The 22,959-nt window shown below is 45.5% G+C and overlaps 1 protein-coding gene across 2 annotated transcripts in view; it reads right to left on the reverse strand.

Annotated features, from left to right (window-relative positions):
- Nucleotides 1-12,307: 12,307 nt before the first annotated feature.
- Nucleotides 12,308-22,959, reverse strand: part of SRGAP1 (SLIT-ROBO Rho GTPase activating protein 1) — a 259,814-nt gene continuing 249,162 nt past the window's right edge. For both annotated transcript variants that reach the window (XM_026500112.4, XM_026500111.4), the window contains exons 20-22: nt 21,548-21,682; nt 21,084-21,423; nt 12,308-17,408 (exon numbers count right to left, since the gene is read on the reverse strand). In XM_026500112.4, the coding sequence (XP_026355897.1) occupies nt 17,031-17,408; nt 21,084-21,423; nt 21,548-21,682 (853 nt within the window). In that variant the 3' untranslated portion in view covers nt 12,308-17,030. The remainder of the gene's footprint in view (nt 17,409-21,083; nt 21,424-21,547; nt 21,683-22,959) is intronic.

The following is a 22,959-nucleotide window of genomic DNA, read 5'->3' on the forward strand; positions in this document are numbered from 1 at the left end:
AAGGCCCTCCGTCAGCTAGTCGTGGCTCACCTTCTTGCTTCACGTTCTACCCTCTTTCTTTCTCACTCTGCTCACTCAAGCTGGGTTCTCGCTGGTTCTCCGACATTTCATCTGTATGTCTGCGAATCTCCCTCTTTCAGCCTCATCCCACAGGAGTACCAAGTACAATCAATTTTGGAGCCTTTGAGAAGTTTCTTTTTCTTTAGTGCATATGAGTTTTCCAGCTTAGGATTCAACACTCTCCGGGTGCTAAATAAGTTGCTCTTTGTCTTATTTCTCTCTTCCAAAACTGCGTCACTGTGTTACCTCCCTTACTCGCTTTAACCCTTGAATTTGCCTTTTTATTTTTTTTAAATAAAAATGGCCTAGGGGCACCTGGCTGGTTCAGTCAGTAAAGCAAGCAACGTTTGATCTCAGGGTCATGAGTTCGGGCCCCATGTTGAGTGTGGAGTCTACTATTAAAAAAATGCTCTTTAATAGAGAGGTGGTGGGGGACAGCAGAGGTAAATGTCTGTCTTCAAATTGCCACCTTTAAACTGAAGCTTCTCCTTTAGTCTCTTAAAATCCTTTCTGTTTAAATTAGCCAGAGCTGGTTTCCGTTGCTTGCAACTAAAAGCTCTGATACCTGTATTCAGAAAGAATATTCTTCCTAATAAGGTAAAAGAATTGTTCTTGAGGAGCCACAGAACCCCGAATGGTTTTTTTTAAGTTTATTGATTTATAATGTCTACACCCAATGTGGGGCTCAAACTCACAACCCTGAGATCAAGAGTTGCATACTCTACTGACTGAGCCAGCCAGAAGCCCAAACCCTGAATGCTAAAGAGGTGAGGAAGAGTCTAGACCCAGTTACTATTTAACCAGGGAGAATTCCCCAAATTCTGCGGCCCACAACAGTTGCAAAATGGTGCCTATTTACATCAAAGGGATGTGAACATCGCATCTGCCCCCTCAAGAGAAGATGGTGGGGAAAAGACGCAGCCAGAACTTACCTGTGGTGGTTTAATCACTCCAGTCTTTAGGAGCAAAATAGTGGGGGAAAGTGTTTCATTTCTTCTTGGAGGTACTTTACTTTTTCTTATTTTAACAACAACAAAATGTTGAAGGAAAAAAATTTAGATGCTCAGAAACGAGGAAAACTTGCTTACCACAGTGTGGAGCAGAATGCACAACCACGAACTCTGACTAAGAGGGAAACACCTGAGCAAAGCAAGTCAAAGTACGTTCATAAGAGCCCATACATTTGCACTTAGAAAAGTTATCATATAGCCTGTTTAGAATGGGAGTGGATTAATGAAGAGAAAATAGCAAGGTTAATGGCCAGAGAACCAGGTGTCCCAGTGATACAGGTGGGCAAGAGGAGGGTCAAATGTCTCTGATTATGAAAAATATCACCATCTGGGAATAATTTACCTTAAAGGGAGTAAATTTCAAAATAGGAATTCATCTGTAGGTCAAGTGCAGGTCACGAGTTTGAAAAGTCTACTGGAATTGAGAAATATATTTAGAATGAAGATATTATCATTGAGTCTTGACAAGCAGGACAAGGGGGAAACTTTCTAGAAGACAATCACCAGGAACTTCTGGACATGGAAATATTGGTCACAGTAAAGAGAGAAGGCTACTGTTAAGCCACCCAATTGGGAGGTGGAATTCATCCTTATTACATTTTTTTAAAAAAAGATTTTATCCAACTATCTGACAGAGAGAGAGAGCACAAGCAGGGGGAGGGGAACAGTAGGGTGGAGAGGGAGAAGCAGACTCCCCGCTGAGCACGAAGCCTGATGTAGGGACTCGATCCCAGGACTCTGGGATCATGACCTGAGCCAAAGGCAGATGCTTAACTGACTGAGCCACCCAGGCGCCCCTCCTTATTACATTCTTACGGTTCGATTGCCTGAGCCCTAACCCCCAACTGCCAGACACAGTAGAATTTCCAAGTTTATCTGTTCCTTTTCAGGCTCTCATTCCTCCCCCCATCGACAGAATTCCTTCTTGCTTCCAAGGACCTGAGGGGATGCAGAGGTTGTCTGGCTGCATCCAGTGTTCATATGCTGAGTGTGGCAGACGGGCCCCCAACAGCTGAGTAGTTGCTGGCCTTTGAGAGCCGTGCCCAAAGCAGAGTGCTGGACAAAGTCCCTGCTGTCAGAGTGGCACGGGTGCTACGGCGGCGTGTCCTCTGAAGTAGCGAATCTAAAATGGGCAACGCTGACACAGCAAACAAAGGTTGGCAGGTGACTAAGATGTCCAAATAATGTCACCGAGGGGGTAAAAAAGCGTTTCAGTAAAAACAGGTGCTAAAGGCAATGTATTGCAGAACATACTCCATAACGGGGCCCAGTGGGTGAAGGAAGCCCCTGGCCCCTCAGCACTCGTTTGGTGGCGATTATTTGCCCATTTGTCCAACTGTCAGGACAGATGACATCATTGTCTCGTTTCCAGCTATTCTAAGGAAAGTCCTAGAGAGCTGACTTGAAACTGAAGGTCAGTTTAAACTGTGCAAGATACAGGAGCTTGTCAACACGTCCCTTCTCTGTTTGTCCTTTTGTCATTATGTCACGGAGATGGAGAACAGAAGAAAGCACGGTGTGTGCTCGCGTCAGGGTCGGCGCTCCTGCGAGCTGGGGGCGCTTGTCTTTGTCCTGTTAGGGACCTGGTACCAGGGAATGAATAGTAAAAACACTAGTGGTAAGCGTCTGCACGCATCTGGAGGCGAGACTGAGTCTTCCTGGTTCTAGGCCTTCATGACTTAGGCGGGCATCCTCTCCCTTCTGCTGTTTTTAAGCTGACATAGTATGGATCCGTAGTGGGACTTAGGTCTTCCTGTCTCACCGAAGTTGGCTTGTCTTTAATTCCCCCTGTATCTACAGTTTTCTGAGATCTTTGCTGAGAAGAGCCTCTTAGGATGGATGTTTACATTGCACTTCAGAATGTGGTCTGCTCTCGTGAGCCAGACAGGCAGTTAAAGACATTTTTAAAAACCAGTCAGTAATCTTCTAAAACGGAAACACATCCCCGCCCATCTCCACTTCCACCCCCTGTGATGACTGCCTGTGCCACTTGGAACAAAATCCCAACTCCCATCCTGGGTCTACACGATCTGGCTCCTGCTAAGGCCTCGGCCCCGGTCCCCCTCATTCACTGGCAGCTTTGCTGTTCCACCACCATGCTGAGCTTATTTCCTCCTCAGACCTTGACCCCTGCTCCCCCTACCTGGAACGATCTTCCCTTAGATCTAAGGTTCCCATGGATGGCTCCTTTTTGAGGTTCAGATTGCTGCTGAAACGTGAACTCTGCCGAGAAGCCGCCCCAACCATCTGCTAAGTGAGCACCCTGGATAGAGGCTGATGGGAACGTAAATGCGTTCTGCCCCTTTGCGGGGCAGTCTGGCAATAGTGACCCAAATCACAGACACGCAGGCCCTTCGGCCCGGGGATTCCACCTCTGGAAAGTTATCCTACAGATACACGCGCCTGCGTGGGACATGACAGAAGGATAAAGTTATCCATTGCAACATTATCTGAAATAACAAAAATTGCAAACTACCTAATGTTCCTCAATGGGGGACAGGTTAAATAAATTCTAGAACAGTCATACGATGGACTGCTTTCTTAACTTTGCAGCTACAAAGGAGAATGAGGGAGATCTCCAAGTCCTGATATGGGAAACTCTCCAAGATACACAATCAGGTAAAAAAGCAAAGTGCAAAACAGCATGGGTGGCATGCTACCATCTGTGTAAGGAGGGGCTAAAACAGAAGAGTACATGCTTGTATTTGCTTGTTTATGTTAAAAAACAAAACAAAACAGTAAAGTCGCACACACAAGCAATCATATGGGCTAGGTTACCTAGGCAGGATGAATGGGGAGATACAGGTGAATGGGGGACAGGGGTGGGAAGGAGACTTTCTCGGAATACCTTTTAATACGTTTTTGTGTCTGATTCATGTCGCTGTATTACCTTTTCTAAATTAAATACATTTAAATGGTTTTTATTCACCGTAAAATAAAACAGCACTTCCAAATCCCCCTTCATTCTATTACCCTGCTTTATTTTCTTCAGGTAGCATCTACTACTACGTAACAGGATATCAAACTGATATTGGTTCTACCCTTGGTTCCACCAAGGGACCAAAACCTCATATTCTAATGTATGAGACCAAGTCAACATGCGCATTTTCAAAGGATTTCATCAGAAGCTTGTGAATGCCTCCCTTTCCTCTAGTGGCGTATGGATGCTGATAGTAGGAGAGTGATTCACGAAGAGGCTTTCAGAGAGAAGTGTGGGTGTGCTGTGCGTATAGCCCTCAAAGGAGGAGACTGGGGTGCCTGGTGCTCATTTCCACCTTAGTGAGAAGGGCATCCAAGAACACCCCCCCCCCCAAATTTTTACCTACATCCCCTGCAGTTGGAGGGACACAGCAGAGCGGAGTCTCACTTCCCCGTGAGCTCTCTAGGTAGGTGCTGACGGAGGGGATGACGGAGCCATGGGGGTGTGGGAAGCTGCACTTTGGGGTCTGCAGGACGTGGGGGGCATGAAGTGGGCCGAGCTCTCTGCATGAGGTGGCATTGGTGTCACCTTAGGTCTCCGTCAAAGGCTGGCTGGAGGTGAGAGCAGAGCTTCGCAGCTGGATTCCTGTCTGCTGAGGAAGGGGTCAGCGCACGGCCAGGGGACAGAGCTGCGTCAGGGGACTCCGGGGGAGGTCCCGCAGACACCGATGGGGGCAGGGCTCTCTGAAGACCCACCAGAGCACTTCCCTAAGGAAAGAGTCTGGTTCCTTCTCCGCTGGGTCTTGGCTTCTCCTCTGCGGCTGACCCCAGCTGGAGGTGGGGACGAGAATGTTCGCGCAAAGGCAATGTGAGGTTTACATTATTTACACGGGACCAAGCATCATAAGTGACCGAGTTAAGACTGTGTCTGTAACTTACAGCGATCCTGATAACAGGCAGAGTCAGTGTCCTGACAGAGAGCAGGCAGGCGGCAAGGGGCACCTCTTTAGGTCGGGGGGTTGGGGAGGGCCTCTTCAAAGAAGTGACCTTAGTGAGGTGAGAAGACAAACCACTCTGACTTCTCAGCAAGTTCTGAGACTTTCCTAAGCAGAGGGAACAAGTGCTCCTGGCCCGAGAACGTTACTTACGATAGTATTACACTCTCCCAGTCTTCCTCTTCCTCCCGGGCCGCTCCTCTGTCTCCCCGGCTCACCCCTCATTCCGCCAAAGCTCTGCACGTCCACTGAGCACGAGGTCCTGGGTCTGGCTCTCGTCCTTCCTCTCGCTCTGTGTCTAGGAGATCTCCTCCAGTCCCAGACCTTTCAACACCAAGCTAACATCCCCGCCCCGAGTCAGATCCGATCACCTCCCACGTGTCTCCCCTTGGAAGTCTGACGGCCATCTTAGGTAAGTCCAAACCTGAATTCTTGGTTGTGCCCCTCTTGCTGACCTCTTCCCCCCCCTCCCGTTTTTCCTGAGTAAATGCCAATATTGTCCACCCACTTGCTTGAAAACACAAACCTGGGAGACGCTTCTTCCTATTTCTCTATCCCCATATCCAATTTATCTCAAATCCTGTTGACTGAACTCTAAAACTGACTCCCAATCCGTTCTTTCTTCTCCACCTACAATGGTCCACGCCACCCTCATCTCTCACTGTTGCTCACTGTTGCTTCTTAACTGTGGTCTCCCACTTCACTCTTGCCATTGCCTCCCCACGTCCCCAGTGCCAGGTGATTCTTACAGCATCTAGAGCGATCTTCTTTCTTGTTGTAAAACATAATGTAAAATTCGGCGTCGTGCCATTTTTGCATGGACACGGCAGTGGCGTTAAGCACATGCACGCTCTCGTGCAAGAGATCTCTATCTAGTGTTTCATGCTGCAAAACTGAAGCCCCCTACCACTGAACAGCTCCCCCTGCCCCTCTGCCGCCCCCCCCCCAGCCCCTGGCCGTCAGCACTCTGCTTTCTAAGAGTCTGACTACTCTAGCGGCCTCACCTAAGAGGGCTTGTACACTATTTGTCTTTTTGTTACTGGCTTATTTCACTTAGCCTGACGTCCTCAAGAGCCATGCTGGGCGTGGGACAGGACTCCTCCTTCCTTGTAAGGCTGCATGTGTACGCCGTGTCTTCTTTATCCGTCTGTTTGCTGACTGACATTTTGACCTCTTTCATGGCTGTTGTGAATAATGCTGACAACAGGAGTACACAAATACCTCTTCACAATTCTGTCATCTGTTCTTTCGGATACGTAGCCAGAAGTGGGATTCTGGATCATGTAGTTCTATTTTTAATTTCTTGAGGAACCTCCACACTGTTTTCCACAGCTGCATCATTTTGCAATCCCACCAACAGTGTATCAGGATTCCAGTCTCTCCACATCCCTGCCAACACTTGTTATTTTCTTCCCTCCACTTCCTTCCTTTCCCTTCCCTTCTCCCTCCCTCCCTTTCTTTCTTTCCATGGCCATCTTAAGAGACATGAGGTGACACATCCTTGTGGTTCTGTAGAATGATCTTTTAAAGGCATGGGTGATGTTGCATTCCTGCTTAGATCCTTCTAGTGGCTTTCCTTGAACTTTGAATGACAACTAACTACCTTACTTTGGCCTCCAAGGTCCTCCAAAACCTGGTCTCTGTCCTCTCTCCATCTTCCTCTCCAGTTCTCACTGGAGCGCTCCAGCCATGGTGACTTTAACTCCCTAACCACTCTGAGCGTGGGCAGTGCTCAGGGCATTTGCACGACAGGTCCCTCTGCCTTTTTTTCACATGGCTGGTTTCTTCCCATCATTCCGATTTTAGCTCAGATTAGACCACCTCAGAGGTGACTTCCAAGCTGTCCCAGCTGAAGTTCCCCTCCCAGGCACTCTACATCCTATCACCCCTTTCTGTTTCTCCCTGATTTTCCGCAGCAGTTATTAGCACCTGAAATTGTTCTGCTGAAATAGTTGTTGACTTGTGTGTTCAGGGCTTGTACAGGGGATACGGCCCATGAGACCGGGAAGCCCGCACGTCTCGTTCACAGGCTCGACCAGAGCAGAGGGCCTGAGCAGAGGAAAGTGAACCGCACTGGAATCATAAGGAGGGGAAAGCGAGGGACGCCTGCCAAGAGATCTGGGGTACGTTTCATGGACAATGTGACATTTTAGTTGGGTTTTCAAGGACAAACCTGACTTCGACAAGATCTCTGAGGTAGGGGACACCTGAGGCTGAGGAATGGCCTGAGGCCGGCTGAAGGAGCACGAGGCCGGGCGTGTTCAGGGCAAGGGAACCGACTTGGTGGAAAGTAAAGGTTCTTGAGGGGGCGTGGTGGGCGGGGGGTGGGAATGGCAGGCCGCAGAGGACGGCGGGTAGTGAATTCACCTGTTTCACTGATGTGCTATTTGGTTAGCAGTGCGTGAGGTGAGAAGATACAAAGATAGAGAAGACAAAGTGCCGGGGCTACAGTGGGGGGGTCACGCATGGCTCTGAGCAGCGGAAGGACAGGAACACTTACAGGGGCCAGCATGCACCGCGGGTCCAGCACAGTCCCCAGGACCAGGCGGCGTGGCACGCGATCCCGGCCTTGCCAGTGGCTAGCTCTGTGGCCGCAGCAAGTGGTTTTGTTCTTGTTTTTAAGAATTTTATTTATCTATCTATCTTTCTATCGCACAAGCAGTGGGGATGGGCAGAGAAGGGGAGAAAGAATCTCAAGCAGATGTGCACTGAGCACGGAGCCCAGTGAGGGGCTTGATCTCACGACCCCAAGATCATGACCTGAGCCGAAACCAACAGTCAGACGCTCAACCGACTGAGCCACGCAGGCAGCCCCCACAGCAAGTTCTTAACTGCTCTGTGGCTTAATTTTCTTTTCTGTAAGGATGATAATCATTGTAGTTCTTTCTCTTGGCTTTCTAGTGAGGATTAAATTAATTCATGTTTGTAGGATGGTGTCTGGCACTTAATACATGTTAGTTATTATTAACATGTTTGAAACAAAGCCTGGGGGAGCCTGGCTGATTCAGTTGGTGGAGCACGTGACTCTTGATCTTGGGGTCAAGAGTTCGAGCCCCATGTTGGGGGTAGATTATATTTAAAGTGAAAATATATATGAAAAAAATAAAACAATGCCTGGTACATAGTAAAGTTTTGTTTGTCCAATGATTTTTTTTTTTTAAGATTTTATTTATTTGAGAAAGAGCGAGGAGAGAGCATGAGCAGGGTAAAGGGGCAGAGGGAAAGGGAGAAGCAGACTCTCCGCTGAGCAGGGAGCCTGATGTGGGGCTCGATCCCAGGACCCTGGGGTCAGGACCTGAGCTGAAGGCAGACGCTTAACCTACTGAGCCACCCAGGCGCCCCTAATGATTGTTAGTTTTATGTTTTGTTTTGAAGAAAGCTGATTAGCAAGAGTATAGGTGACTGTTGTAAAGGGGCGACAAGGGACCCAAGAAAAGGATGCAGGAGGGGACTCCATAGTTGAGGCAGAAAGGAGTGGAGCTCAGAATGAGGTTAAAGCAGAGCTTACAGTCAGTAAAACAGACTGGAAGTCAGGGGTGCAGAATATATTTTGGAATTAAAGAAAGTGGCTTTGGTTTCTAGGTCTGTTGAATGTAAGGTGCCCGAGGAAAGTCTCTGTCTGATGTTGTTTAGCTGAAACCACAGCGAGACCTCTGATACTTAGGACAGAGACGTGAGTAAGAGGGAGATTTCCACTCTGGAAGCGTGGGTGTGCACGTAACAAGACTGCCGAGAATTAGATCGAACCGATCATTCAGCTATTACATCGGCAAAGGGAAAATGACAGGATTGTACACCCGTACTGTGCATTTGTTCCCATTGCTGGCAGTAGTGTAAATGTGTGCCATCTTTCCGGCAGCATTTACCATGAGTCGTAGGGATGCTTAGACCCCCTGAATCCATTGTTTCACCTTTTGGAGTCAATGCTAAATTAATGCTCCAAAATGCAGACAGTGACTGTGCCTGGAGCTGCTCATACAGCGTAATACTCAACCGAAAGAAATGAAACCTGCAAACAGGCTCACTCAATGATAAGAAAATGATTAAATAAATTATGGTATGTTCATATGCTGGAATATTATGTAGCCATTAATACAAACCACACTCACTGACACTCTAATGCGAACTGATGTGGGGGAGAAAAACCCAACAAGGACACACAATTAGATATAGAAGATGAATTTAACTGTGCTAAAAATAAGAACAGTTTAAGATTAGAAGACAATATATTAAAATGTCACTGTGGATTATTTCTGTTTGGGAAACTGAGGTATGGCTGATGATGTGATGAAGTCCAGTAACTGAGTGTGAATTAGGACCAGATAATCAATTTCGTCTTATTTAAAATTTCTTCCCCTCTTCTGAGATGCCTGGGTGGCTCAGTCGGTTAAGCGTCTGCCTTCGGCTCAGGTCGTGATCTCAGGGTCCTGGGATTGAGTCCCACATCGGGCTCCCTGCTCAGCGGGGAGCCTGCTCCTCCCTCTACCTGCCGCTCCCGCTGCTTGTGTTCCCTCTCTCGCTGGCTGTCTCTCTGACAAATAAATAAATAAAATCTTTTAAAAAAATAAAATTTCTTCCCCTCTCAGGTGCATGTACTATTCAGCTACTGACGCAATCATCATCCTTGGCTCACAGCCGGCACCTTCTTTACACAGCCTGATCATGTTGCCTGTTTTTTTTTTTTAAATGGATGTAGTCCGTCAGAGGCCTAGAACCCCAAGTCTCATTTTCAAGTTAGTTAATATCACACCAGTGTAAGGTCATCCACTTTCATTTAGAGGGACATGACCCTTACACAAGAGATTTCCTGGGTATGTCAAAGACAAAAGATCAGCACAATGCATCATCCCTGAGAGGGGACTTCATCAACAGGCCTCACTTCGGCTGCACACCCAAGCAGCAAAAAGAAAGCCACTTACCCTCAGGAGCACACCTGATAGAGATCTTATGAATATGAAGAGTGTACCCACCAGTCACCTGAATTGGGTTGCAAATATCCTAGAGCTGGAGATGTCCTGGGTCACATCGTAACTTCCTTTAAGATACGAATGCTGAACAAAGCATGTTGTTTCAGGACTCTAGGAGGAGTGCTCACTTGTGTACTCTCTCTTCCCCTCTCTCTCTCTCTCTCTCACACACACACACACACACATTTTGATATCTAGCCCAGTCCTAGCTCTCCAGCTTCTTTTGCTGAGGACTAACCTTGATAAAATGACTGTTCTTTTTTTTTTTTTTTTTAAAGATTTTATTTATTTATTCGACAGAGATAGAGACAGCCAGTGAGAGAGGGAACACAAGCAGGGGGAGTGGGAGAAGAAGCAGCAGGCTCATAGCGGAGGAGCCTGATGTGGGGCTCGATCCCATAACGCCGGGATCACGCCCTGAGCCGAAGGCAGACGCTTAACCGCTGTGCCACCCAGGCGCCCCTAAAATGACTGTTCTATTTTTAATTATAGAAGGCAGGTTTTCCATCTACTACACAGAAACAGACAAAAGGCTACTTAAGAAGAAGGAGCCTCACCAGGATTATTTCAAAGGTATATTGACCATATTTTCCAAAATTGAAATGGAGACATATGGCTAGTAGAATGGAATTTGCATTGTTTTTGGCTTTCCAGGACCGTTTTGGCACTTTAGATTAAGCTTGGGGAATTTTCAATGTTAGGAATCCCAACTACCCAAGGTAGAAGCCAGAAAATTCCTTCTCTACTATGAGAAACAAACTGAGGGCCTCAGAGGGGAGGGCGGTGGGGGAATGGGATAGGCTGGTGATGGGTAGTAAGGAGGGCACGTATTGCATGGTGCACTGGGTGTTATACGCAACTAATGAATCATCGAACTTTACATCAGAAACCAGGGATGTACTGTATGGTGACTAACATAATAAAAAAACATTAAAATAAAAAAAAATTAAAAAAAAAGAAAATTCCTTCTCTGCCTTGCTAATGTTCTTACAGGGTGCTGGTATATGAACAGAGGGAGCTGACAACTAGACACGCCCACATGGGACTCTAATTCTGGAGCGAGGGATGTGAGCAAGTAGGCGCACACGGAGAGTGGAGGCAGGCTGAGGTCTTTGGATCTGCGGGAGAGGCAGGGCAATGGGGTGTTTCCCAGAGCAATCCTATATTCTGACTTGCTCATTCATTCCTGTGGGGCAGCCTCTAAATCCAACTCTGGTCCTAAAATGGTTCTACCTGCCTTCAGGTAAGCCTTCCAGTCAATGACTTCGTTCAACATCATTCCATCATGTTTTAGGAAAATGTTTCCTTTAACAGGTGGTTTTTTCCCCCATTCATTTGTCCATATTTAAGGATTTCTGCAAACAATACCCAAAGTTTAATCAGGAAATACAAAATAAACACCGAGCATATTCATGTAACAGAATTCTATATACCAGTCAAAACGGAAGAAACTACTTGCATGTAACAACATGGATGATTCTCACAAACACTAATTTCAACAGAAGGAGCCAGACAGAAAATCTACAAGTTAGGAGGCCATTTCTAGAAAGTTAAAACTATAGGCAAAACCAAACCATGGTGTTATTCGTGAGGATGTTAACTCTGGAGAGGCACAAGCCGAGCTTCTGGGATGCTGATACTGTGCTGTTTCTTGAGCTGGGTGGTGGATACAATAGAGTGTTACTCTGTGAAAACTCTTACACTAATGATTTGTGTACTTTCCTATTTGTATCTTACACTCCAATAAAAAGTTCTTTCCTCTTGACTTATGTGTCATTTAAAAAAATTCCACATCTCTTATCAATATTCAATCCAGCACATTGCTGATAGTTTTTACAAAACTATTTATTACGTATTGATAGACCTCAAGAGTTAGTTGTTTTTTTTTGTTTGAAGAAAAAAATATCAATACATGGGGAATTCTAAACATAGTCTATACCTAAGGATTGCATTTCGGTGTATTCAAATGAAACCAAAGATCAGCTTGACAAGGTTTACTATGCCGAAGAATCCATTTCAGGAAAGATTTCAATATGGGGAGTGTTTAGGAGGCTTGCTTGCCTTCTCCCAATCCCTCTCCCTTACTACACAGGGGTCTCCAAATCGTCCTCTGAAAATCTCCAGCTTCATGATCAAGGCCCTGTGCATGAAGTCTCATTTTCAGGTTCACAAATAAAAATTCAAGTGAAATAAAAACGTTAAAAAAAACAAACAAACGTAGTTTCCCACCATCTAATGCAACTCAGCTCTCTGGGGGGAGGGGCGGCGGTTAACAGTGATTAGAAAAAGAAAGGAAAGGAATAAAAAAAAAACCCATTACCGAGAATCACACCATATTGGAAGAAGACAAAGGCAGTCAGAACTATCTTATTTATTATAAAGATACACCGTGAAGAACAGACCTGACTGTATACTGAAGCCTGGAATGGTACATGCCAAAATGTACAGTACTATACATAAAAGTGCATTGTCACAACAGATTAACAAAACATTTCTTTTCTTCCAGAACTGTAAAAGCATCCCCCCTATTTCCGCCTCAGAGCCGAGGGACTGTAACAGAGGCAGGACAGAGCACAGGCGACACACGTGGGCGGCAGCAGCTCAGAGCGGGAGGGGGGACGCGGGGACACTGCGGGTGGGAAAGGCACAGTCACGGCTACCAGCAAAACGAGACAGTGTGATGACCGACAAGGATGCAAGACAGACGATACTGAGCACCGAGGCACAGGAAGGGGCACGGAGAAGCAGGGGGAACGCCAAAGTTTCCACTCAAGTGGGCAGTAGGAATTGGGGTGGGGAGCAGGAGCGGGGTGGGGCGGGTGGACAGGGCGACAGTAAAAAGCAAGGCTAAAACTCCTCTAAAATAGAAAGGCACTTTCACGTGTACATACTACAGATGTACATCGACACAATTAGGTAACAGTCACAAGCGGGAAGCTACCAGTACTGTAATTGATCAAACCGACAGACAAGGACAATACTGATTTAATTACTGGGCAGGAGCCGCCCTTGAGTCCGTAGGTAAATAGCAGTCTCTCCTGTTACACAGCCACTCACTATACTTTAAACGTCTAGAATAACCATCACACTACACATCGAACTTGGATGAATGCTCTAAAGGGGGCATTCACAAATGCACGGTTTATATATTTTCTTTTACTAAACAGTTTCTAAGATAAGCATTATGGAACCCAGTACAATTATTTAAACATACAAAAGTCCCTATGTAATTTAAAGATACAGGTACCCATCTCGATTATACCACATAGATTATTTATGTTTTTAAAGGAAGTATACTAGGGTAAGTGAAAGCTCGATTTCCAGTTTGTTATTCTGATCTGAACGGAGGGGTGCCAAAGTCACCCTGCACCCAGCCTGACACCCCAGGCCGGCTGGAGGCTGGGTTTTCAGCTCAGGGGATGGTCTGGAGTGGGGAGCTCTACTGTACACACGGGTGAGTCTTTACCTCTAAGTCGCTCCACGCTGCGGCCTCGGTGGTGGGTAACTCAGAGCGAGACTCAGTCCCAAGTGCTTTTCCTGCAGTCGTGGGCTCTCACTACTGTGGAATAAAATGAATGTGATCCCAAATCTGAAGTCTTCTAAATCCTTAACAGACCTCTGGGCTCTTTATTTATTTTTTTAAAGTTTATTTAAATTCCAGTTAGTTAACATACAGTGTGGGCTCTTTAAATTTTAGAGGCTATAATTATCATATTAAAGTTTCTTCATTTTGTAGACCCCGTGTCATTCCCAAAGCTGAGGAGACCACTAACCTTCCCACTTGTATCTTTTCCTTAATTATAAGGCCATTTTGGGAATGGCAAAAGTACAAAGAAAACTCTTGACTGATACAATGTGACCTGCTCTCTCTATCCACTGAGGGCTGTTCGTGCTCACTGCAGTAGATTAAGTGGGACCCAGCTATAAATTATTCTATGGATGGCTCAAGGAGCACCAAAGTCAAATTACATTGCATGAAAATGTGCAAAACTGTTGAATGATAGCGTTGACCCTGAACATGAATATAGAGCTCTGCAAAGGGCCACTAGACTGGTTCAAATAATTTACAGAACACTCATCAGAAAATCTGTACTAAGCACCTTTCTTTCTCTCCTAACGATCCTCTCCCAACACCCTGACCCAAACCAAAAGGTCACCTTGGTGAGCCTCCCTCAGTGAGTTCTGTAGATGGTTCATGAGCAGCTGTATCAGCTGTGAATATATATTCTTGTGTAAGTGCAGTCTGGTAATCTCTGGAAAGCCATCCTTTGCCCATCATCAAAATGACCCTTCCCAAACTGGGCATGAAGAATAATATGATCCTTGAAACTGGGGCATGACATCTCCGGATCCTTTCCTTTCCGCCCGTCCCTCGCACCTTCCCTCCCCCCCTGCACTACACCTGTGGCTGCAGGGAAGGCACGTGCCGGGGAAGCCTCCAGCTGCAGCAGGTTCTAATGAGCTTACAGGGTGTCATTCTGGATCCTTTGGGAAGTGGCCACCTTGTCTTATCCCTGGAATCTGAAGACTCTTACTAAAACAAAGTAAGAAAAGGTGAGTCCTTACTCACTGTGAGGTCACATCCTTCCTTGGGAACTGGGCGGGGGGCGGGAGATGATAGGAAAAAAAAAAAAGGCTTCAGGGTGTCACCAGGGGTAGAGGGAGAAAAGAGACAGACACACCCAAGGGAGTGCTGGGAGAGCATCAGAAGTTTCCTGCAAGAAGGCGCAGCCCCTGAGGCTCTAGACCAGCACGTCCTCTGCTCCTGACAGCAGCAGAATCCTAATTTGGGGGCTGGAAAGCCAACCCTCATTTCATCAGAGGCGTAAACACTGAAGAGAGGAGACACTGGGCAGGATTACCAGAGAGAAGCCTGAAGACACAAACTTGCAGGAGCAAGGTCTAAGTTAAAACTTGTAAAAGACAGCTCCTCTCCCCATAATGAATTCAACATGCCTCTGCCCTTCTGATGCCCTCTGTTCACACCTTACTCTCCTATCAAAGATGGAAAATAGCTTTAAAGAAATCCTTTTTATTTCAATTTCTAAAATATTTAAAGTCTCCCCTCCCCCCTCCATTATTTCCATTTTTATTCTCTGTTTCTGTTTCTCCATATAGCAACAGAGAATTAGAGGTCAAAGCGGAATCTGGAAAGAACTGGGAGGTTATTCAGGAAGGTCTGAATTTCCTAGGAATTTGGGAAGATGGTTTGAAAGGGTTGGTGCTACTGAGAGCTCAATCCTGGCTGAGTCTCCATGGTGTCTCGAGTTGCTGAGGGACCACTAAAGCTCAAGAGAAATGGTGAGGGGCCGGACAAGACGCTGAGCTGGGCATCGTTTTCAAAATGGGCAAAGAGGATGCTTCAGAAAATTCAAAGATTTAAAAGCTAACCATACCTGGAAATACTTGAAAAAAAATTCTCCATTCAATCCATTTGTGAAATTAGGCCACTGGCTAGCAACCAGAAGTGTGACTTTGAAAGGTAACCCTACCTCATTAATTTATTTTCTCTCTGCATTAGAATGATTAGACTGGCAAACTAGGGAGAGGTGACAGTAATGATCTTGATTTTGAGTACAGATCCTCATTCTTTCCTGCAGGAGGCATTCGCCGGTGGGTTAACAGATTCAAGTCCATACTTTGTCACTCGCAGATGGGCAGGCCAGTGGAAGGAAATCAATAGTGGTCGAGAGGGGTTGGTCTGGGCCATCCATTTTTCTTTAAATAAAAAAAAAAGTCTCTTCCTCAGTAAGTTCAGTGACAGAGTCGATAGGATGACATAAGCTGCTGCTGGTGGGAGTGCTGATTTGTACCTTAAGAAAAACAACCAAATTCAAAGCAACTTTTTAAGACGGAGGGAAAACATAGAGAAAACTCTTTGCGCTAGATGTCAGAGAAAGAGGGTCCTCACAGAGCTCACCTGACTATCTGAGTTCTGTGGAGACCACGTGAAAAAAAAAAAAAAAAAGGAAAAAAAGGGAAAAAGTAACGGCTCCAGGGTGCCAAAATGGAAGGCAGTCGTCCTGGAACCGGCAGGTGCCCCTCCCCCCGGCCAGCAAGGCGCGTCCTGCGGTACCGTAGCCGGTTCTGGGCGGGCTCAGAGACGAATGGAGAGCAGAGCTGGGGATTCCGCTCGGGTTCCTCGGGCCTGTGCAGCGTGTTTGAAGGACCCGAGGTCATGCAGCCAGAAGGGAAGGCTGAGCGCGCTCCGTTTCCAGGGGGAGAACATGGCGGCGCAGGGGAGCTAGAGCTATTCCCTAGGCAGTTAGTCACAACAGATCTCTGGAGGAGTCTGTGGAGTCGTGTAACCAGGAAGCCTTTACAATTAGACTGTTCTAGTCCTTTGTGAACGCGGGGGATGGACTTGGGAATCTTCGGGGACCTGATCAGGCTTGTGGAAGGCGTCACACCGAGAGCTCTGGAGGATTCTCTCTCTCTCCTTTCCTAGGTTCAGCTCGAGCAGTAACTGCGGGGGTTCTGACCCCCCTTCCTCTGAGCTTTTAACCTGGACCCAAGGGAAACGACTCTTAGGAAAGAAGCAACCATCCAGCTCATTCAGGCCGTGGGCTGCAAGCCCCCCGGGAACGTCCCACTGCACGGAGTCTGAGGTGCTCACGGTCAGCTGCCACACGATGCCGTCAGCGCCCTTCGGCCATTACCCCAAGTGCCACAGACCAACACTGGTGTTAGGACAAGCCTGGAACTCAGATTCTTGTGCCTTCGGATCCAGGCGTTTCTGACTCACTCGGGCTACACTAAACCCAAAGCACTAGACCACGCAGAGAGCGGAGCGGTGTTGCCTTCATTACAAATGGTGCAGCATTGGATTTTCAAGTAAATCTAAGTGTTTCTGTTGTCTTTAAAATGACATAAGATATGTCCAGTTATTAAAAAAAAATTACAAAATACAAATGCCCGTGTTAATTTAGCTAGTCTCAGACATTACATTCGAGAACATAGAAAAGCCAAAAATCTCCAGTTATAAGCACAAAACTAAGGAAAGTTATGGATCACCGACTTTTGTCACTGATCCGTTTCTTTTAAAATCACCACCCCAGATGACCTTGCCCCGCTGGTCTTCACATTGTGCAGGACTTGTCTGTTGGACCTTGGGAAGGTGGGGCGGGTCCTACGGTAGGGTTTGTTTTTGGAAGAACAGCAGGTTTGGGCCGCAGGGCTGGGGGCTTCAGCTGCACACCCATTCTGGGCGCCACCATAGGCTTGAAAGTACTCATTGTGTCACTGGAGGAGCTGGTGCTCCGTCGAATCTGTGGCTCCGAGCTCCTGAGGGCGACGTTGTGCAAAGGGCTGAGAGACTCCGTGGAGGTGGCGGGGGTGGGAGCGTTCTTCACTTGTTCTAAGGTATCCAGCACCACGTCGGGGGCATGCTTTGCGGTACTCTGTCTCTCCAGTTCTCGGAGTTCATTCAAAGCAGTGTTCATCGTCTCCTCAATATCCTGTTGAAGAATAACCAGAGAGAGAGAGGCAGAATGGACCGGTGATTAGTACTAATGTACAGAGACCCTTACACTTCATTTCAAAGCAGACGGGCCAGCAAAAGCAGTAATGTTTTACCTTCACCGTCTGTAGAATGTATACACGTCATGCTGTCTCAAACAATTATTTTGACCCTGCATGTTCAGGAGACCGAGATGCAATGCTGCATGGAGCCATCCAGCAAACATCGGCCATCCTCAGGTGCCAGGCAGCCTTCTTGTGCTTTCTCCCTTACACGCTGATTTACTGTACAGAATTCTATTCCAGCTTATGGTTACAAGATAGCTTCCAATTTAGACACTGCAACAATTTCTCAAGAAATAGATGGCAACGGGAATGAAAAGCAGGCTTCTTTCATTCATTTGACAAATTATTTTGAGCACTTATTATGTGCATGGCTAACTCCTAGCAGTTCTTCAAAATTCAGTTTAAGCCTTCTCCTGATGCTATTGTCCAGGGGATCTCAGTGGAAGCGGTGTTGCCCCATAGAAGGCATTTTTTGTAATATGCTGCATGTGTGGTTACTTCCTTTTTTTTTTTTAAGATTTATTTATTTATTTGAGAGACAGAGAGAGAGAGTGTGAGCATGAGTTGGGGGAAGGTCAGAGGGAGAAAATCTCAAGAAGATTCCCTGCTGAGCGTAGAGCCCGACATGGGGCTCGATCTCACTACCCATGAGATCATGACCTGAGCTGAAATCAAGTCGGTCGCTCAACTGAGCCCTCCACGCACCCCTTTGCATGTGTATTTTTAAATGGCACAAGAATGGGGTGGCGTTATTGGCATTTGGTAGGCAGGGGTCACACACACCAGATCTGTTGCAGTATCCCAGATAATTTACATGCAATGAATTGTCCTGCATCTTGTTCAACTTCTGAATGTCCTTCAGACATTGATGTAGGTGAAAACCTGAGCCCTGACCCTACCCTCTCTTATATCAATATGCATTTTTAATTGTATGTATGGTAATTATATATGCAGGTGAAAGCATCTTACTACTTTGTCTTCTAGCAGAGTCAAGCATTAACTGAAGAATGCTTAATTGTTTTAATATTTAATTCCTTGTATTTTTGTATATTTAGAGCTTTATATGTTTTTTCAAATTAGGTATCTCATCTGTCAATTTATTTCAGACAGTAAAGGGGGAACTGCAAAATACACATTTCAAAAAGGTATGGTGTGTTCCATTGATGGATGAATAGATAAGCAAAACGTGGTAAATATATCAATGCAATATTATTCACCTTTTGGGGGGCAATGCCACATGCTACTATGTGGATAAACCTTGAAGACATTAAGTTAAGTGAAATAAGGGGCCAGTCACAAAAAGACAAATACTATGTGATTCCGTTTCTATGAGGTAGTCACACTCACAGCAGTAGAAAGCAGAACGGTGGTGGCCAGGGGCTGGGGGTGGGGCGGGGAGAAAGGGAAGTTGTTCTTCAGTGGTTTTAGGGTTTCAGTTTTGTGAGATGAAAAAGTTTGGAGATCTGTTTCACAAAATGTGAATATACTTTACTGAACCGTGCAGTGAAAAATGGTTAAGATGGTAAATTTTACATTATGTGTTTTACCACACACACACACACACACACACACACACACACACACACACACACACAAGGTGGAGTACTGTGTGGGACAGGAGGGGTGAGGAACCATCACCCTGGTCTGACCGACAGGCCTCTCCTCTACATTCCCGGCTCCTGTCACTCACCCGGAGCATTGCCCTCACGGCGCTGCATAGGGTAACTGATTTCCACATCCGGCTCCCTCCCAGGATTGTAAGCACCTTCAGGAAGCAGCTGGCTCATGGTTTCACTCTGCTTCTACAAAGCCTAGCATAGGACCTCGCACACAGTAAGTGCTCACTAAAGGTTTGCTAAATGAATAAACCAAGATAACAAGGATCACACATGGATACTGTCGTTTTTAAAAAAGCTCCATCAGGGATTCCACTGATTTGTTTAATAAGAGAATCTGCATGTTTTTTGTATGAACACCACGATGGCAGGCTTTCTTGTCCTCATGGGAAAATATGAAGATGAGAGATGGAAAGATAAATAACAGACACAGCTGGAAGCCGTTCTGGGAGGATGACATCACTTTTCAAGTGATTATTTTCGTATGTGATTTCTATTTGATGCTAAACATATGGATTTTTTTTTTTTTAAATAAGTATTTGCCCCACAGAGATTGTGCAGAGCCTGGTTTATCTGTTGAGTTTTTGTTTTTAGGACCCACAATTAAAGGATTTCCTAGGGTGGCTCAGTTGGTTAAGCATCCAACCCTTGATCTCAGGTCAGGTCTTGATCTCAGAGTCGTGAGTTCAAGCCTCGTGCTGGGCTCCACGCTAGGCATGGAGCCTACTTGGAAACAAAAGTAAAGAAACAAACAAAAAGGATTTCCTGGTTCTAGAAGCAAAAGGGTTAAACAGGCATTGTTACACCTTCTCACCTCTAAACTCCTAATTCCCTATCTTTCTAACCTAAATCCTGATCACCTGCTTATTATAGGCAGTGACGTTATGGATTTTTCAAATCGTTAAAATTCAGCTGTAATCAAATCTCACTGGTTCTATACAGGTCTACAAGGGCCCTGTATAGTATTTCAAATAGAGAAAACCAGAAGGTCGAGCCTTTTTGATTTTTGCTGAGAAACTGTTATACATTTAAAATTGGTTTAATTTTTAAAAATCCCATTAAACCCCTCACAATCTAATTTACATCCAAAATTTTCTTTAGTTGGGACACTGGAAATCGCTTGGAAATTTGTCTCATCAGTGCAGGTCTCCTTGGACAGTCTTTATTAAAAATAATCCATCTTTAATAGTTCTCCATGTTTGTTTTATTTCTCATTCACTCTCTTGATTGATTTAGCTCATTTTTAAGCTTCAGATAGCTGGAAGAAGTTTTAGATTAAAATGGCAAACCCAGATCTAGTCACCTCTTTCATCACTGGTGATACCCATATTTTCTGATGGCCTATGTTGGAAAAAGAAAAAAACTAGAGGAAAAACGGCAGAATGATGGAAAATCCATTAATCAACCTTGTCTTGCCTTTTCTTTGTCAATTTTAATCATTAGAAAAAACTACAAAGTCATCTGCTCTAAATGTGGGAAGAGAAGAGTGGCAGAGGACCCAGACCTGCTGTTCTTCAGACAGCTAGCCATGACTTTTACTATTTAAGGACTAATCCAGCATTTCTCCTAAGTTGAAATGGTCATGTTTCTCCTACACTAACATTTATCTGTTTCTGGGCTCTCCATTCTTTCTATCAATTTGTCTATTTTATTATCTTTAGTATGCTTTTGGGATCTGGTAGGGCTAGTCCTTCCTCATTATTATTTTTTTTCAGACTTTTCCTGGCTATTTAGCAATGATGTGTTTGAATGCCCCAGGTCCTACACTTCTGCCATGTCTCCATTTAAATCAATATGAACCTAATCACTTGGGCCATTCCAGTCACAAATCGTTCTTCTAAAAAGACCCTTAGGCCGTAAAGAATGGGTTAATTTCTTTTCTGTTTTCAGTTGGTTCTCTACAGAAAGCATGACTACAAACAGAAGTCCTGCACCACTCCTTCATCACACCCCAGGTTCACAGCAGGTGCCATTTCATTCCAGGCATCCTACCTGAGCGATTGTCTCTGGGTCCAACGGCTTGTGGTCATTGAAGCCTGTGTATTGCCCTGACGATGTGGACCTTCTAATAGGAGGACTGTCGATCTTCTTGAGGGAGTCATGCCGGCTGATATTGGTCAGGCTGCCGTGGCCTGGTCGGCGCCTCCTCTCTGGACTGTCATTGTTAAAGCCACGGTTCTGCAGCAGGCCCCGGGGGTGACTGCCCAGGCTTGGAGACCCCAGGTCCACTGAGGAGTTGGAAAGAGCATGCGGGGGGTGCAGGGGGCAATGGCCATCACTGGTCCTGCCAGGACGTCTTACTGGAGGGGGTGGCTCTCCTCTTTTTCTTTGTCTAGAAATACACAAAAAGAGAGAGAAAATAGGAGAGCTTATCACACCGGGTAATCCTGCGACGCTGCGGGTCCTGCGGCCCCTCAAAGTGCTTGGAAAAGTGCTGATTGTCAGACTCCACCCACCTGGCTAGATAGCCGTCAGGGTGACGGTCTGTTGGGGAGTTCATGTCCTTGGATGAAGACTTGTCCTCAGTCACTGGCCCACTGCTGGCCTCACTGTCAGCTTTTTGGCTCAGAGTGTCTGAAAACGTATCATCCCTGCAACAAAGAGAATCAAGAGGGAGGGTCTTTCGCAAGATGAATGGGAACAAAAAAAATAAGTGATGGCATTTACATATTTGAGTCTTTCTCTCATCAACATGACTTTTTTTCATAATAAAAATATACAATTTTGGGGTGCCTGGGTGGCTCAGTTGTTAGCGTCTGCCTTCGGCTCAGGTCATGATCCCAGGGTCCCGGGATCGAGACCCGCACTGGGCTCCCTGCTTGGCGGGAAGCCTGCCTCTTCCTCTCCCACTCCCCCTGCTTGTGTTCCCTCTCTCACTGTGTCTCTCTCTGTCAAATAAATAAATAAAATCTTAAAAAAAAAAAAAAAATATATATATACAATTTCATTGCAGGTAAAGTGCAAGATTCAGATACACAAAAAAGAGCAAAATCACAATCACCCATGATATGATATAAAAGCCAGACACCACTGCTGCTAGAATTTGAGAAAATATCCTTCTCTACTTTGTATCTATGCCTGGGTAAACATGTCTGATGTCTGCATATATATGTACGGTATTTATACTTCGATACTTACATGTTTATATAGTTTAGATAGCTATGACTATATTCTGTATATACACATAATATTTCTTGGATTCTGAGATCCACATTTTAACATTTTTTTTTCTTTTTCTTAAGTTAGGCTGAATCATTTAATCACTGTATATATTTTACGGCATATTTCTCCTTTCCTTGAAAAAAAATTTTTTTTTTTTAAAGATTTTATTTATTTATTCGACAGAGATAGAGACAGCCAGCGAGAGAGGGAACACAAGCAGGGGGAGTGGGAGAGGAAGAAGCAGGCTCATAGCAGGGGAGCCTGATGTGGGGCTCGATCCCATAACGCCAGGATCACGCCCTGAGCTGAAGGCAGACGCTTAACCGCTGTGCCACCCAGGCGCCCCTGAAAAAATGTTTTTAAATTAGTGCTGCACTGTGAAATATTATATTCACAAAATAGGGATTATATTGTATATGATTTTGCAAACTGTTTCTTTCATTTAATGTATTATGACCATCTTCTCATCTTCTTAAATATTTTTAAATTACAGCAATATTAAAAAAAAAAAAAAAGAAGAAGCCTGAAGAGGATTCTCTTGAGACATTAGGTATCTTGTCTCTGGGGAATCTGGAACTGAAACAGTAGACACACAGCAAGAGATGAGTACCCTTGGGTTTGGAACTAGCAGTGTTACTACAGCTCTTGAAGATATTCTCCACATGGGTGATTTTTCTAAGAGCCTGAAAGCCTCACAGGGCATCTC

Source organism: Ursus arctos, unplaced genomic scaffold, assembly GCF_023065955.2.
Source record: "Ursus arctos isolate Adak ecotype North America unplaced genomic scaffold, UrsArc2.0 scaffold_21, whole genome shotgun sequence".
Taxonomy (NCBI): Eukaryota; Metazoa; Chordata; class Mammalia; order Carnivora; family Ursidae; genus Ursus; species Ursus arctos.